A 12248-nucleotide genomic window follows, 5' to 3' on the forward strand; every position below is an offset into this window, starting at 1 on the left:
TTGTGTTGAGTATTGTGTTGGTTGTTTCAGGTGTCGTGGTTTGTGGGAGGAGGCCATGCGGGAGGACTGCATGTGGCTGTTTATATATATAAGTGACTGCTGGTGCGTAGCGCTCGAGGAGGTTTGCTGAGTACAGCGCGGACAGCGAAAAGGTTGTGGTTCCTATTCTCTGGTGCCAGGGGAAATGAACGTTTGTTAACAAAATCTAGATTTGTACTGCGAATAACGCACGAATACCATCATCCACGGCAAACGTCATCAACAAGACACTCCAGCATAACAACATAACCCAGTATTGGTTCACTCCTACATCCTACACGTTTTCGTGGTTGCGCAACAATTTACCGGCAAAGCTTTTAACCAACACATTTTACCAGTACTCATAGTACCCGAACTCGCATGATCGTCGCACCAAACCATCACACCAACATCACGCCACGACCCCACGGTCACGATACCCCACAAGATATATCGTCAAAACTCGGGAATTTGTTGCTTGGCTAGAAGAACAGCCGTTCATATATGTCATGGACCCATTTCGAAAGAACAGCGAAATAGATCTTGTAAAAGCATCATTGTCGATAACCCACAATAATTCATCAACGACACCAACCAACAACATATTCTCTACTTCACATCCTCACAACAACACTACACACTCACCTCCTGATACAGAAGATCAGCTACCAACAGTAGCACCACCTGCCTACCACACAATTACAGGCCCAAACATGCCCATGTCCAACATAACGTCACCCTACGACTCCTTACTGCAAGAAGGAGTAGACTCCAACCCCCACGAAACTTCCGATGACGATACACCAGAAATCATCATTAACGCCGCCACACAAATCCGAGGCTATGGAAACATCATCTCCATTGCGCAAATGGACAGCGTACGGATAGCAAACCTGATATCCACCGTACTCAGCGGCCAGGATCCCACAACCGACAGCCCAGCCAACACGAACAAAACAGAACAAGGAGAGGATACAACAACAGCGCGTCGTCCCCCAACGCCAATAACGCCAACAAGAAGGGAACACACATCGACAACGCAAGTCAGAGGCGTGAAGCGCTTCTCCAACATCAACATCACGGTCAACTGCGGCGCGACCATCATCGGGGACAGGAACATCGTAGGACCGGGACTAGGCGATATCGCGAGGCAGATGCAAATTGCGCAGAGGAATCAGGCGGCGTTGCTGGCTCAGCAACGGGCTGCGGCGGCTGCGGTGGGGTTGGGAGGGCAAGGAGGGCAAGGAGTGAAGTTGCCGTCTCCTCCACAGGAGGCACATTCATTGGGACAGCAAATGCATGGTGGGGTGACACCACCGCGGGGAGTGACGATTCCGCTGGGCGTTGCGACACCCCCGATGAGCCGTAGTTCTAGCCTGAGCAGTGAAGCGGGAGGACGGAAAAGGAAGAGTGAGGATGGTGCCGAGGGTGTTGCGCAGAAGAGGCGCTGTTGAGGGGTGTTTTTTTATTACCTAGGTTTTGGGGGTTTCCTTTTGAAGCGTCTTTGTAATTGGGGTGTTGTGAAGGCGAACTGGACGGATTACGCTATGGTGGTTTGCTGTTGTTGTACATTGAACCTATATGGGTAATGAGTTATGAGGTACGAGTTCTTTTTCTTATGGTTGGGTTGGTACATAGGCTTTGTGATTGTGGTTGCAGGAGCCTTTGTTTGGTGAATATCATTCGCTCGTGTCTACTACTGTACTGTGTTCCCGTTGGAGCGAGCCAGTTCCTATCTATATGACGCCGTGTGCCATGCATGCCCTTTCACGTGTCAGTACTTCTCACTGCTGATCGTCGACGGCTGCTACACGAAGCAAGGGGGGCCACACAAGAAACACAGAGGGAAGCAGCCCGTGAGACAGGGCAATATCGAAAGAGATTCCAATGGTGCAGCGGCAGATGATGAATGGCTTGTGAATGGCTTGGTGTCAAGCCGCTTAAAACGTTAGAGGCCGCCGTCGGGGGTCGGGGGTGTCGGAGGTAGCCTTCCGCCTCCGCGCGAGCGAGCCTGTGCTTGATGCTTCGTGTCCTTTTCAAGTTGCACGTGGGAGCAGATAGAGCCATTGAGTAGTCATGGACGAGACACAAGTGTGCGACGCGACAAGATAGACAGAGAAGGGAATTGATGTCATGACTGCATAGAGGAAATATAATCATCCGCCTTGTGTGATGCATCCTACCCGCCGCAGCGCCTCAACTCACCCCTGCTTAGCGGCATCCCGAACGGGGAAGCACTCCTAAGCTCACTACCACTCGCACCTTCACCCTGCCACGTCCAGCAATTCTCCTTCCTCTCGCCCTGCATTGTTGGCTCCGACACATTCAAGTCGATGTGAAGGTATAGCAGCACGTGAACCAAGACAAATCCCCTCAGAAGCGCGGCGCCAATCTCAAGTGCGCGATTCCGTGGTTGCACTCGACGGTTGCGTAGCTCCCGAAGCGGTTCCAACACCTTTACCTGGCCTCTTCTCGCAACGCCATCGAAGCCGTCAAGCAAAGCAGCCTGTGCAACGCGTCTATTCACCACCATTACGACGCCCGGGCTAAGGCAAAACTAATCACCTGTAAGCCCCTTTTGTTCAGTACTCCTTGCTCCGCCTCCCCCAACTCCGTCATCCTCTCGCGGTCCGCTCTGCCAGCTGTTGCATTGCCGTGCAGCGTTGACATTGGACCTTGTGTAGTAGTCACCGCCGCACCCTCGAATCGTTGAACACGTCGACGCACACACATCCACCTCTTACATCATGGAGCCGTGGATGAGCTGGGTCGTATTCCTGGCCATTGGAGGCGCTGTCTACTGGTACTACATGCACCAAGGCAACACCGCCGATGTGCGAGGACGATCAACCACGGGCAAGTCCACAACCTCGTCGCTCAAGGAGGCCGTCAACTGGGACAGCTCGGAGAAGAAGCCCAAGGCCGCAAAGAAGACTACCAAGGCGCCCCGCAAGTCTGTCAAGACGGCTGTTCAGGATGCTGGGAACAAGGCTGCCGATACCCTGAAGCAAGCCGCGCCCAAGCAAGCTGCCGACGAGGAGGTCGCACCGCCCGCCGCCTACACAAACAAGGCCCCAAGCGGCAAGGATGTCTCTGACATGCTCGGCGAGCGATCCGTCTCCCCCGCCGTCATGAGCATCAAGCCCTCGGAGAAGCCAGCCAAGTCAGTCAAGGCGCAGACACAAAAGGCAGAGGTTGCGACCGAGTCCAAGAAGCAGCGCCAGAACAGGAAGAAGGCCGAAGAGGCCAAGGCCGCGCGCGAGGAAGAGGAGAAGGCGCGCAAGGCTCTCGAGGAGAAGCAGCGTCGCGTCGCTCGTGAGGCTCGCGGTGAGCCCGCCAAGAACGGTCTTGGTCAGAGCAAGCCCCCTGCCTCGAACGCCTGGACCGAGGTGTCTTCCAAGGCATCTCGCGGCGCCGTCCAGCCTCCCAAGCCTGCTCCGACTGGCCAGCTACTTGACACCTTTGAGGCTCCCGCTCAGACCGCTACTACAACCACTGCCCCCACCAACGGCGCTGCCAAGGCTTCCGCTCCCCTCAACAGCCTCCCTTCGGAGGAAGAGCAGATGAGACTGGCCATGGAAGACTCCGCCTGGACCACGGTTCCCAAGGGTGGTAAGACCAAGCGCAAGACGGTGAACGAGGAACTCGCCGAAGAGCTTAGCAACGTCACTGAGACGAAGCCACAACAGTCCGCCAAGCCAGTCAGGCCGACTGAGGTCATCAAGGAAAACAAGAACCCCAGCTCCAGGTACCAGATCCTTGCTGAGGAGTTCAACCCCAAGACTGGCGATGACGCCGATGACTGGGCTGTCATGTGAGGTGGATGGACTGGAGTAGTCTCGAGACCTTGGGTACCCATACACGTACCCAGACGACGTGGATATTTCTGTCGGAGAAGACCTTGGTGTCAATGCGATGGTTGGCAATGTTCATCACGATGGTATCATATTTGGCATGACGGATGGGCGGGCACAACTCAATACGACGGCGGCGGAATTGTCTACTTGTAAGCATGGGCATGGTTGGAACAGGACCATCGGGTGTAGGTTCCTTCCTCTACTTTGCTTTGCTGTCCAGGTTAATGGAAAAGCAATCGGCGTGTGGGGGTTGCATCTGATAGTTATTTACAAGAGCTTCTCTTGCGTTCTCGTCGTGTACTTCAATACTACATCAGATCGCAGACTCTGTGCTGGAAAGGGAAAAAAACTATCGAGTTAGAAACTGTGGTTGATAACTAAATGTGCGAGCCAATTGCGAGCCCTGTGATACCGTCCCTTGATTATTTGTAGAGTCAGCGGTGAATACTATAAATATATCCACACTCCACTGTAATAGCGGAAGCCCGTGCCAAGTCGTGAATCAGCTAGTTCAGAATTGAGCCGGGATTATTTCGTACCGACTCACATTTCTGACGCCATAGGTAAGAGTGTCAATTGCAGCAATCTGGCCTCAAAGTGGTATTCTAGTAGGTTGCGCGAACCGAGGGACGAGCGCAACGGCCCTCATCCTTGGGAACCGCACACGACGGCGGGCGCAATATACATATATATCTGAGGCCATCACGCGCAGCCTGCTAATTGATAGTTGCACCCTGCAATTTACTACACTAGCCTGGAACAGAAGGAGTTGTAGTGAGACTACAGGTGGGCAAGGTTTCGCGCGCGCAATAGGTCTAGCTGGCTGACATAATCTGACGTTTCCGAAGTTCAATCGCGTCAAGGACACCTGTTCGGAGTGCCCAAATCACTACAGGGCTCTAACCTACAACTCCGCCGCCCACCCACCTCGTCTTTCGTTCTCTTTCCACACTACACGACCCAGCCATGGCGCAGATACGCGGCACAGCTGGCTACCACCTGGGCAACCAGTCCCCGTTTGGCAATTCGGGGCGCAACGACGACAGCAGGAATGACCCCAGTCCGCTCGATCAATTGAGGGCGCAGACGAGCAAGCTCGAGGACATGCTGGACACTGTCGCCGACCCCATCAAGCCGTGAGTACTGTTCTCTGTACATGGGATGGTGTGTTACACACACACACACACACACACACACACACCGCCCGCCTCGAGGACTTGGCGAGTCTGAGAACATGGCTAACTCACGACCGATACTAGATACCTCCCTGGCATTGGTCGCTTCCTCATCGTCGTTACTTTCCTCGAAGATGCGCTTAGAATCATCACGCAATGGACCGATCAGCTCACATACCTCCACGACTACCGCCATAGTACGTGACCCCTACACTTCCCCTTCCCCGCGTGGATAGACTGCTAACACGGTCTCCTCTTCTACAGTCTGGAACGGCGTAACGCATCTCTTCCTCATCACAAACATCATCCTCATGATAGTTTGCTCCTTCGGCGTCATCTTCCGCAAATACTCCGAATTCAGCGTCGCGGGCCTCATGGCTGTTGTCGTTTTGCAAGGAATTGGCTATGGACTCGTCTTTGACCTCAACTTCTTCCTGCGCAACTTGTCCGTCATGGGCGGCCTGCTCATGGTTTTGAGTGACTCGTGGGTTCGCAAGAAGTTCGCGCCTGCTGGTCTACCTCAGCTCGATGAAAAGGACAAGAAGATGTACTTCCAGCTTGCTGGACGTGTGCTGCTTATCTTCCTTTTTGTCGGATTCGTGTTCCGCGGTGACTGGGGTTTCTGGAGGATTATTGCTAGTCTGCTGGGACTTGTGGCTTGCATCATGGTTGTTGTCGGTAAGCTATATTCCTATTTACGATCTGCTAGATGCAAGAGGCATATGCTGACTTTTTACACTAGGCTTCAAGGCCAAGTTCAGCGCCATCATGCTCGTTCTTATCCTCAGCGTCTTCAACCTGTATGTCAACAACTGGTGGACGCTGCACCCGCACCACCCCCACAAGGATTTCGCCAAGTACGACTTCTTCCAAATTCTTTCAATCGTTGGCGGTCTCCTCTTGCTGGTCAACATGGGCCCCGGACAGTTCTCTGTCGACGAGAAGAAGAAGGTCTACTAGATTGCAACGAGATTTGGACTATGTTCACGCATCACGACATATGCCTACACGCTTGGGCAGCGAAAACGGTCGCCTTGTATTCGGTATATACGCATAACAAACGTGGGAAAAGCAGTGTTCAAGACCAGAGACAAATTAGGAGTTGGGAGGAAAGGGGAGGTTTCAAATCCCCAGCCTAGGGCTCTTCTGCCAGGCGATTGGGAGGGCAAACGTGTTAGAGATATGGTCCAATCGGCGTTTTGTTCCCCTGCTGGCGATTGGGTTATGAATCGCCTGTCTTTTTTATAAGGGAAATCTTTTTACATATAAGCAAATGTATATCCGTCCACTTGGACTCGATTTCACATTTGCAACTACTCCCTTTCAAGGTAACATGGGACACATTTCGCGGATCCACAACTGCAGAGTGGAGTCGGGCGCTATCGGTGAACTCCGCGTTTGCGCGTTTGCGGGAAATGTACACCTGCCACGCGTGGTTTGGTGTAGGGATGCAAGTGGGTAGTGCATGGCCGCTAGTTATCTAATCGTACATACGTATCGGAGTGTGCGACTTCCATGCAGCAAACAACATTCGCTACATTGATACAACAAAAGCATTTTCAATTTGACCCCACCCGAGAATACCGAAACTATGGCACCCAACAAAATCATCATAGACACTGACCCTGTGAGTTCAATCTTTCCAACCAAAAAGTGCGGGGTAAAAGTCGGTGGGGGAAGGCCTACTGTAGTGGCGGTTGACGGTGGACAAGGATCGTGGAGAAAGAGCAACAGTAGAACAACAAGAAGAGAACAGAGGCTAATAAGAGAATGACAACAGGGCATTGATGACATCCTAGCCATGCTTCTAGCCTTCTCGGCTAAGAGTGAGGAGCTGGATATACTGATGTTGAGCCTGACTTTTGGCAATGTCGAGGTGAAGAATTGTCTGAGAAACGTGGTCACGCTTTTCCATTATATCGAGAAGGAGAGGGCGTGGCGGAAGGAAAATAGAAGACCAGAAGGGTTTGAAACGTTGAATGCGAGGAAACCTATTGGTAGGTTTGAGCGATTGTAATCGCGCGCTGGTGGAACGGAGAAGTTACTAATGTGTGTGACAGTTGCTGTTGGTGCTGAAGAGCCGTTGGCGGAACATATGATGGTCGCAGACTTCTTCCGTAAGAACGACACGCTCCTTCTGGGGATTGGTTCGCGACACAGACTAACATACCATCTTAGACGGTGTCGATGGACTCGGAGGTATACATCATAGCGTAAGCTTTTTCCTACCATTCCAACGCCTCGTAGTATTCTCGCTGATGCATAACAGCACCCCCATCTCTCGCCTGAAGAGACGTGGAAATCCCTCTTCACGCCCCAGCCGAAGAATCTTGCGCCGGAAGAAGCTGCAGCGCTGCAGAAGGTCAAGGAGAAGCATTCGCTCTTTACGCCATCGCTCAAACCCGCACACGAAGTCATGCTCGACTTGTTGAGGGAGAACGAGCCGGGTACGATTACCATTGTAGCCGTCGGACCACTAACAAACCTTGCCATCGCTGCCGCGAAGGAACCGGAGACGTTCCTGAGAGTCAAGGAGGTGGTTGTCATGGGCGGTGCTATCGACGCGCCTGGAAACGTAAGTTCTTGTCCTTTTTTCTTTTCGTCACGTCTTCCTCCTCCTCTTCACTGAGGCTATTCATAGCGTTCACCGCCACCTCTCCACCTCATCTATTCCGCATCTACCCTCTCCATTTCCGTTCCACCATTCGGCTTGATAAAACAGCCCAACACCCCTCTTCGATATTCGCTAAACAAGCGCAACCAGATGACACCCGGCGCCGAGTTCAATACCTACGCCGACTCCATTGCATCAGCCCGCGTCTTCGCACTAACGTCTCAAAACCCGCATCTCACCATGCCACCTGTCATCTCCAACGGCAAGAAAGAGCAGCTCCCTCCGTATCCGGAGAAGTTGAGCAAGAGGCTGACGATCAAATTATTCCCGCTCGACACGACCGAGTTGCATGTGTTGCCCAAGGCCATGTATGAAGATTATATCAATTTGAAGCCGATCAAAGGGAGTCCCATGGCGGAATGGACTAGTCTCTTTCTCGATGCAACGTTCAAGAAGAATGCGAGTTTGAATCCGCAGCAAGATGCTACGAAAGCTGGTCTTCAACTACACGACCCGCTGACCATTTGGGTAAGTTCTTTTTTTAACTTATCCTCAACACACGTGACACGGCTTGCTGACCATCTTTTTTAAATAGTACGCGCTCTGTCCTAATAATAGCGCGTGGAAGTTCAAGGAGGAAGATGTCAGGGTTGAGACGAGTGGGCAGTGGACGAGGGGATGTACGATTGTTGACCGGAGGGGTCGACCAATTACAGAGGGACAAGGCGATTTGAGCGAGGAAGTCGTAGGAGACGCAGGGGGTTGGAGGGATTCAAGGAGGGGTAATAGAGTGGGCTGGTGTACGAGGAGTCCCGGGGAGAGCAAGTTTGGGAGAGTCTTGTTGCACCGGGTGCTGGGGGATGGGGAACAGTGGTAGAGGATGGGGGGAAGGATATATGTAGAAGGGAAATTCGAGATGTGGATGGATGTTGATGCTCAACTTCGTACTGATTTAAAGAGGCTTCTCCCTTCATTTTACTGCGTACGATTCCTCTAGCCTCTCTTCCAGCCAGTCAAACCCCCTCCTCTGACTATCCCACGTCGCGCTTCCTTTCGTCATCTTCCCAGCAAACGTATGAGGCTCCCCTTGAACCTCGAATAAACTTGTCTTGACCCCCGCCTCCCTTAATCTCTTCTCCAACTCTTTACTCATCGTGATCGGAATCGTCTGGTCCGCCGTGCCATGCACAATCGCCGTTGGCGGCCACGACGAACTCACCTTGAGCACCGGATCAATTAGGTCCAGGTCGGCAGGGTAGCGGGGCCATATGGAATTTAGCACTTTTCCTGTAGCGATGGCGTGCATGGCGAAGGCTTGGCGCTGTTGCGGGTTGGGATGGGTTGGGTCGGCTGACTGGCCTTCGAGGGAGGTGCCGCCTATGAAGACTGTTTTTTCGGCATGCACGGCGGCGACGTCGGATGCGGGTAGAGGCGCGTGGAAGGCGGCGGGCATCTCGGGAATGGGCTGAGTCCAGAACGGGGAGGAAAAGGATTTTGCGCCATAGAAGTCGAGGATCGCGAGGGGTGGCGTGGATGATGTCCAGGCCTTTTTTCTTTTCGTCAGTCTTGTGCTCGATATTTTCTTTGAATGTTGCCTGTGGGAACAGCTGAAAGTTTCCTCGCATATCTCCCACGCATAATTGCCAACGGAGTAAGCCAACCAAAAGAAGAAGAAGAAGTCTCTCACCGTAGACAGCGCAAGATGTCCCCCCGAGCTAGTACCCATAACCATCACCCTATCCTCATCGACCCGAACCTTGTTCCCATTCTCACTCTCTTTCAAGACCCGCGCCAAACCTCCGTTCTGCACCCAGCCTAGAACATCCTTCACATCCTCCATTGGCCCCTCAAGTACATCCACGCCCGGACAAAGCCGATGTTCGATCGAGAGAACGATCCAGCCTCGCTCTAGACAATCGGCTATCTGGTCTCGATTGTTTATGCCCGCATGGCCGAGCATGAAGGCACCGCCGTGAATCCTGGAGTAGAGTCAGACAGCTTGGACGTGGGTTAAGCTGAGTCTTGAGAGAATGAGTTAGAAGGGTACATGATGATCGTGATCCATCCCAGCTTTTACAGGTCACGACTTTCTCAATCTCTTTAGATCTCTTTTCGGGGAACTTTCTCAAGGGTGGGAAGATGACGGAAACACACACATGATCAACACCGGCGCATCTCTCTGCGACACCTTAGTTGGGAGATATATGTCCGTCGGTATCTCCACGCCATCCACAGTTTTGTACGGCGTGCGTAGGGCCGGACGCATGTCCTTGTTGTTGGAAGAGGCCATTGTGTTAGAGGCAGTCGTGAAAATGGGATGCCCCGAGCTAGGATTGGAATTTGGAGCTCAGATGTGGTCGGATCACAAACTTGGAAACCCGAGATGTAAGTACTCTGGGCTATGGACTATTCGCTGCGGCAATGATAGTAGTAGTGCACGCGCGCTAGTCCCACCTACCTTCGTACGAGCGAATCCCCGCCCAGCTAAACTAAAATGGATAATCAATCATCCCCATACCCCTCCTTCTATCACCCGCACTTCGAGACGGCGGTTTGGACGGACATGCGTTGCCGAGTGTCAAAGCAGAACACAATCGCACGTTCCGGATCTTATTGTGTTGCCGACTACCAGTAGAGTTAGGGCGGAGCAAGGTACATCATCGGTAAGCTTTCTCCACATACCGAGCGGGTTTGTACAATACAATTCCCCAAAACTCCGTGCGGGTGCCGTCCACATTAGGGACTATCCTCCGAGCGTACATATCCACACGAAAGTAAGAGGGTGAAAAGGGTACAGTGTGCATGTTGCTCTTGTGTCTGAAGAGCTTATTAATTAGTCTCATAGCTACCAGTTGGCCGAGTTGGAACAGTTTTCCCGTATGTTCTAGCATCGCGTATTTGCGGAGCTAGATCGAGGATAGTAGCTGGTTGCAACAACAATCACCGCATGTAGCGTCTAGTCACCGAAGGAAGACCTGATGAGCTATCGATGTCTCAGTGTAGCGTGTACTTCTTGACTGGCTTGTCGCTTGCGAGAGCTTCGCCATGCATATAGCCATGCATATAGACGTCCCCAACGTAGCGATACTCATTGCTTTCGCCTTCCGCACGAAGTATGATGGGTGTTGAACAGCCAAACGGTACAATGACGATGTCTTCGCGGCTCATGAAACCCGTTCCCATGCCCATCAATCCGTCTCTCGTGATGCAAAAGGTTCTTCCCATCTGTAGATTTCACATTACGTCAGCAGAGAAAGTGATGTGAAGGATTGCACGCACCATCCTGTCCCCAAAGTATTTCTGAATGAATGATCGTTGCTCATGGGTCTGCAAGCTGTCCGACTCCCTTTGTTGCTGGAACTTGCGGTCCAGCAGAAGACGTGGAAATCGCTCCTGAATCCATGAAGAGAAGACGTGATAGCAGGTTCTTGTCCAGCAGTGTTCCAGTTCCTCAAGTGACTGACCTAATGAGAGCGTTTTGCAGAAGTCGTTGACGCGCGGATGGTCCACTTCTTCGTCTTCCGTAATGTCGAAATGAGAGAGAAGCAGCACCCGCCAGTTCAGAAAGGCCATGAGATAATCTTGTAACGAGCACAGAGTGCCTACCGCCACACCCGTCGTATCGATAATATCCAATTCGATAGCAGAGATCTCAAGCTTCCGGGATTCGTCCTTGAACTCGTATTCCGCGTCGCGGTCGCTTGCAGCCGAGAAGTCATCTGAAGACAAAGCCGAGTTTTCTGGAATCTGTGCCCAATTTGGACACCATGTAGGCAAGTCGGTAAAGCTGACCTGAACAGGAAAGTGAATCGCTTCGCGCATCACATCAAGGCGATGCGTGGAACAGACGATGAGTTGGGCGACTTCCAGGTAAAGAGACTTGACAGATGTGTCATAACTCACATGTAGTCGTTCGCGAATATCGCTTGGGAGTATGCCTAGCACACCGAATATCTTGTCCCTTGGGTTCTCGCTTAGCTTCCTTCGGCAAGCTCGTAAAACTTCTAGCAGAGAGTTCGGGCCCAACATCATGAGACGTTGAACGTCTGGAAAGCTACTTGGTCCTGTCCAGAGGTAAGGATCGCTTTCGTGTTGCCAAAGAGCATCTGATGCCTTCTTATGTAGGTACCAGGAAAGTTTGGAAGAGCCGCAGTAGACCATCTTGCTCTTTGCATGAAATACTTCCTGTACGACCCAAAGCCGACTCCAATAATTCCTCCTGAAAAGAGAGTGCAAAGCTTTCAAGTCGCGATGTTCCAAAAGGCTGGTCCATTCATGTCGCTCCGCCCACCGAATTTTCTCCAACAGTTGTATTGCCCGCCCACTATCATCCGCTTCGTGTCCAAGCCAAATGGCTACACATGTTGCCTGTCGATAAATTTTGTCCATCAACCGGACTTGCTTGGCGCGTTCTGTTTTGTTCTCTTGGTCAATTGAGAGTCCGTCTATCCAAACAAGAATGGCGTAGTCTGGTTCGCGGACAGCCATTAGGGCATCGTAAAGATTTGCGTTAACTGAAACGCGTTCAACGCCTTCCAAAGTTATCTGTCTCTTATCAAAGCCATCCCCCCATGCATAAGAAAT

At 52.1% G+C, this 12248-nt stretch overlaps 6 protein-coding genes across 6 annotated transcripts; 4 read left to right on the forward strand and 2 right to left on the reverse strand.

Annotated features, from left to right (window-relative positions):
• Window positions 1-731: 731 nt before the first annotated feature.
• AA0111_g7928 (hypothetical protein) lies at window positions 732-1472 on the forward strand (the record flags this gene model as incomplete). Its single annotated transcript, XM_028654319.1, has 1 exon — window positions 732-1472. The coding sequence occupies one exon, from the start codon at window positions 732-734 to the stop codon at window positions 1470-1472; it is 741 nt and encodes a 246-aa protein (XP_028504471.1).
• Window positions 1473-2765: 1293 nt separating this feature from the next.
• Window positions 2766-3836, forward strand: AA0111_g7929 (hypothetical protein; the record flags this gene model as incomplete). Its single annotated transcript, XM_028654320.1, has 1 exon — window positions 2766-3836. One exon carries the CDS (start codon window positions 2766-2768, stop codon window positions 3834-3836), a length of 1071 nt encoding a protein of 356 aa, XP_028504472.1.
• A 1005-nt stretch (window positions 3837-4841) lies between these two features.
• Window positions 4842-6010, forward strand: AA0111_g7930 (hypothetical protein; the record flags this gene model as incomplete). The annotated part of the gene is made up of 4 exons (XM_028654322.1): window positions 4842-5011; window positions 5135-5247; window positions 5315-5728; window positions 5793-6010. The coding sequence occupies 4 exons, from the start codon at window positions 4842-4844 to the stop codon at window positions 6008-6010; spliced, it is 915 nt and encodes a 304-aa protein (XP_028504371.1).
• Window positions 6011-6851: 841 nt separating this feature from the next.
• AA0111_g7931 (hypothetical protein) lies at window positions 6852-8541 on the forward strand (the record flags this gene model as incomplete). Its single annotated transcript, XM_028654323.1, has 6 exons — window positions 6852-7047; window positions 7111-7167; window positions 7229-7263; window positions 7320-7625; window positions 7815-8192; window positions 8260-8541. The coding sequence occupies 6 exons, from the start codon at window positions 6852-6854 to the stop codon at window positions 8539-8541; spliced, it is 1254 nt and encodes a 417-aa protein (XP_028504370.1).
• A 93-nt stretch (window positions 8542-8634) lies between these two features.
• Window positions 8635-9954, reverse strand: AA0111_g7932 (hypothetical protein; the record flags this gene model as incomplete). Its single annotated transcript, XM_028654324.1, has 2 exons — window positions 8635-9643; window positions 9821-9954. The coding sequence occupies 2 exons, from the start codon at window positions 9952-9954 to the stop codon at window positions 8635-8637; spliced, it is 1143 nt and encodes a 380-aa protein (XP_028504369.1).
• Window positions 9955-10658: 704 nt separating this feature from the next.
• Window positions 10659-11825, reverse strand: AA0111_g7933 (hypothetical protein; the record flags this gene model as incomplete). The annotated part of the gene is made up of 2 exons (XM_028654325.1): window positions 10659-10889; window positions 10944-11825. The coding sequence occupies 2 exons, from the start codon at window positions 11823-11825 to the stop codon at window positions 10659-10661; spliced, it is 1113 nt and encodes a 370-aa protein (XP_028504368.1).
• Window positions 11826-12248: the final 423 nt, after the last annotated feature.

This window comes from Alternaria arborescens, assembly GCF_004154835.1.
Source record: "Alternaria arborescens strain FERA 675 chromosome Unknown contig_19, whole genome shotgun sequence".
NCBI lineage: Eukaryota > Fungi > Ascomycota > Dothideomycetes > Pleosporales > Pleosporaceae > Alternaria > Alternaria arborescens.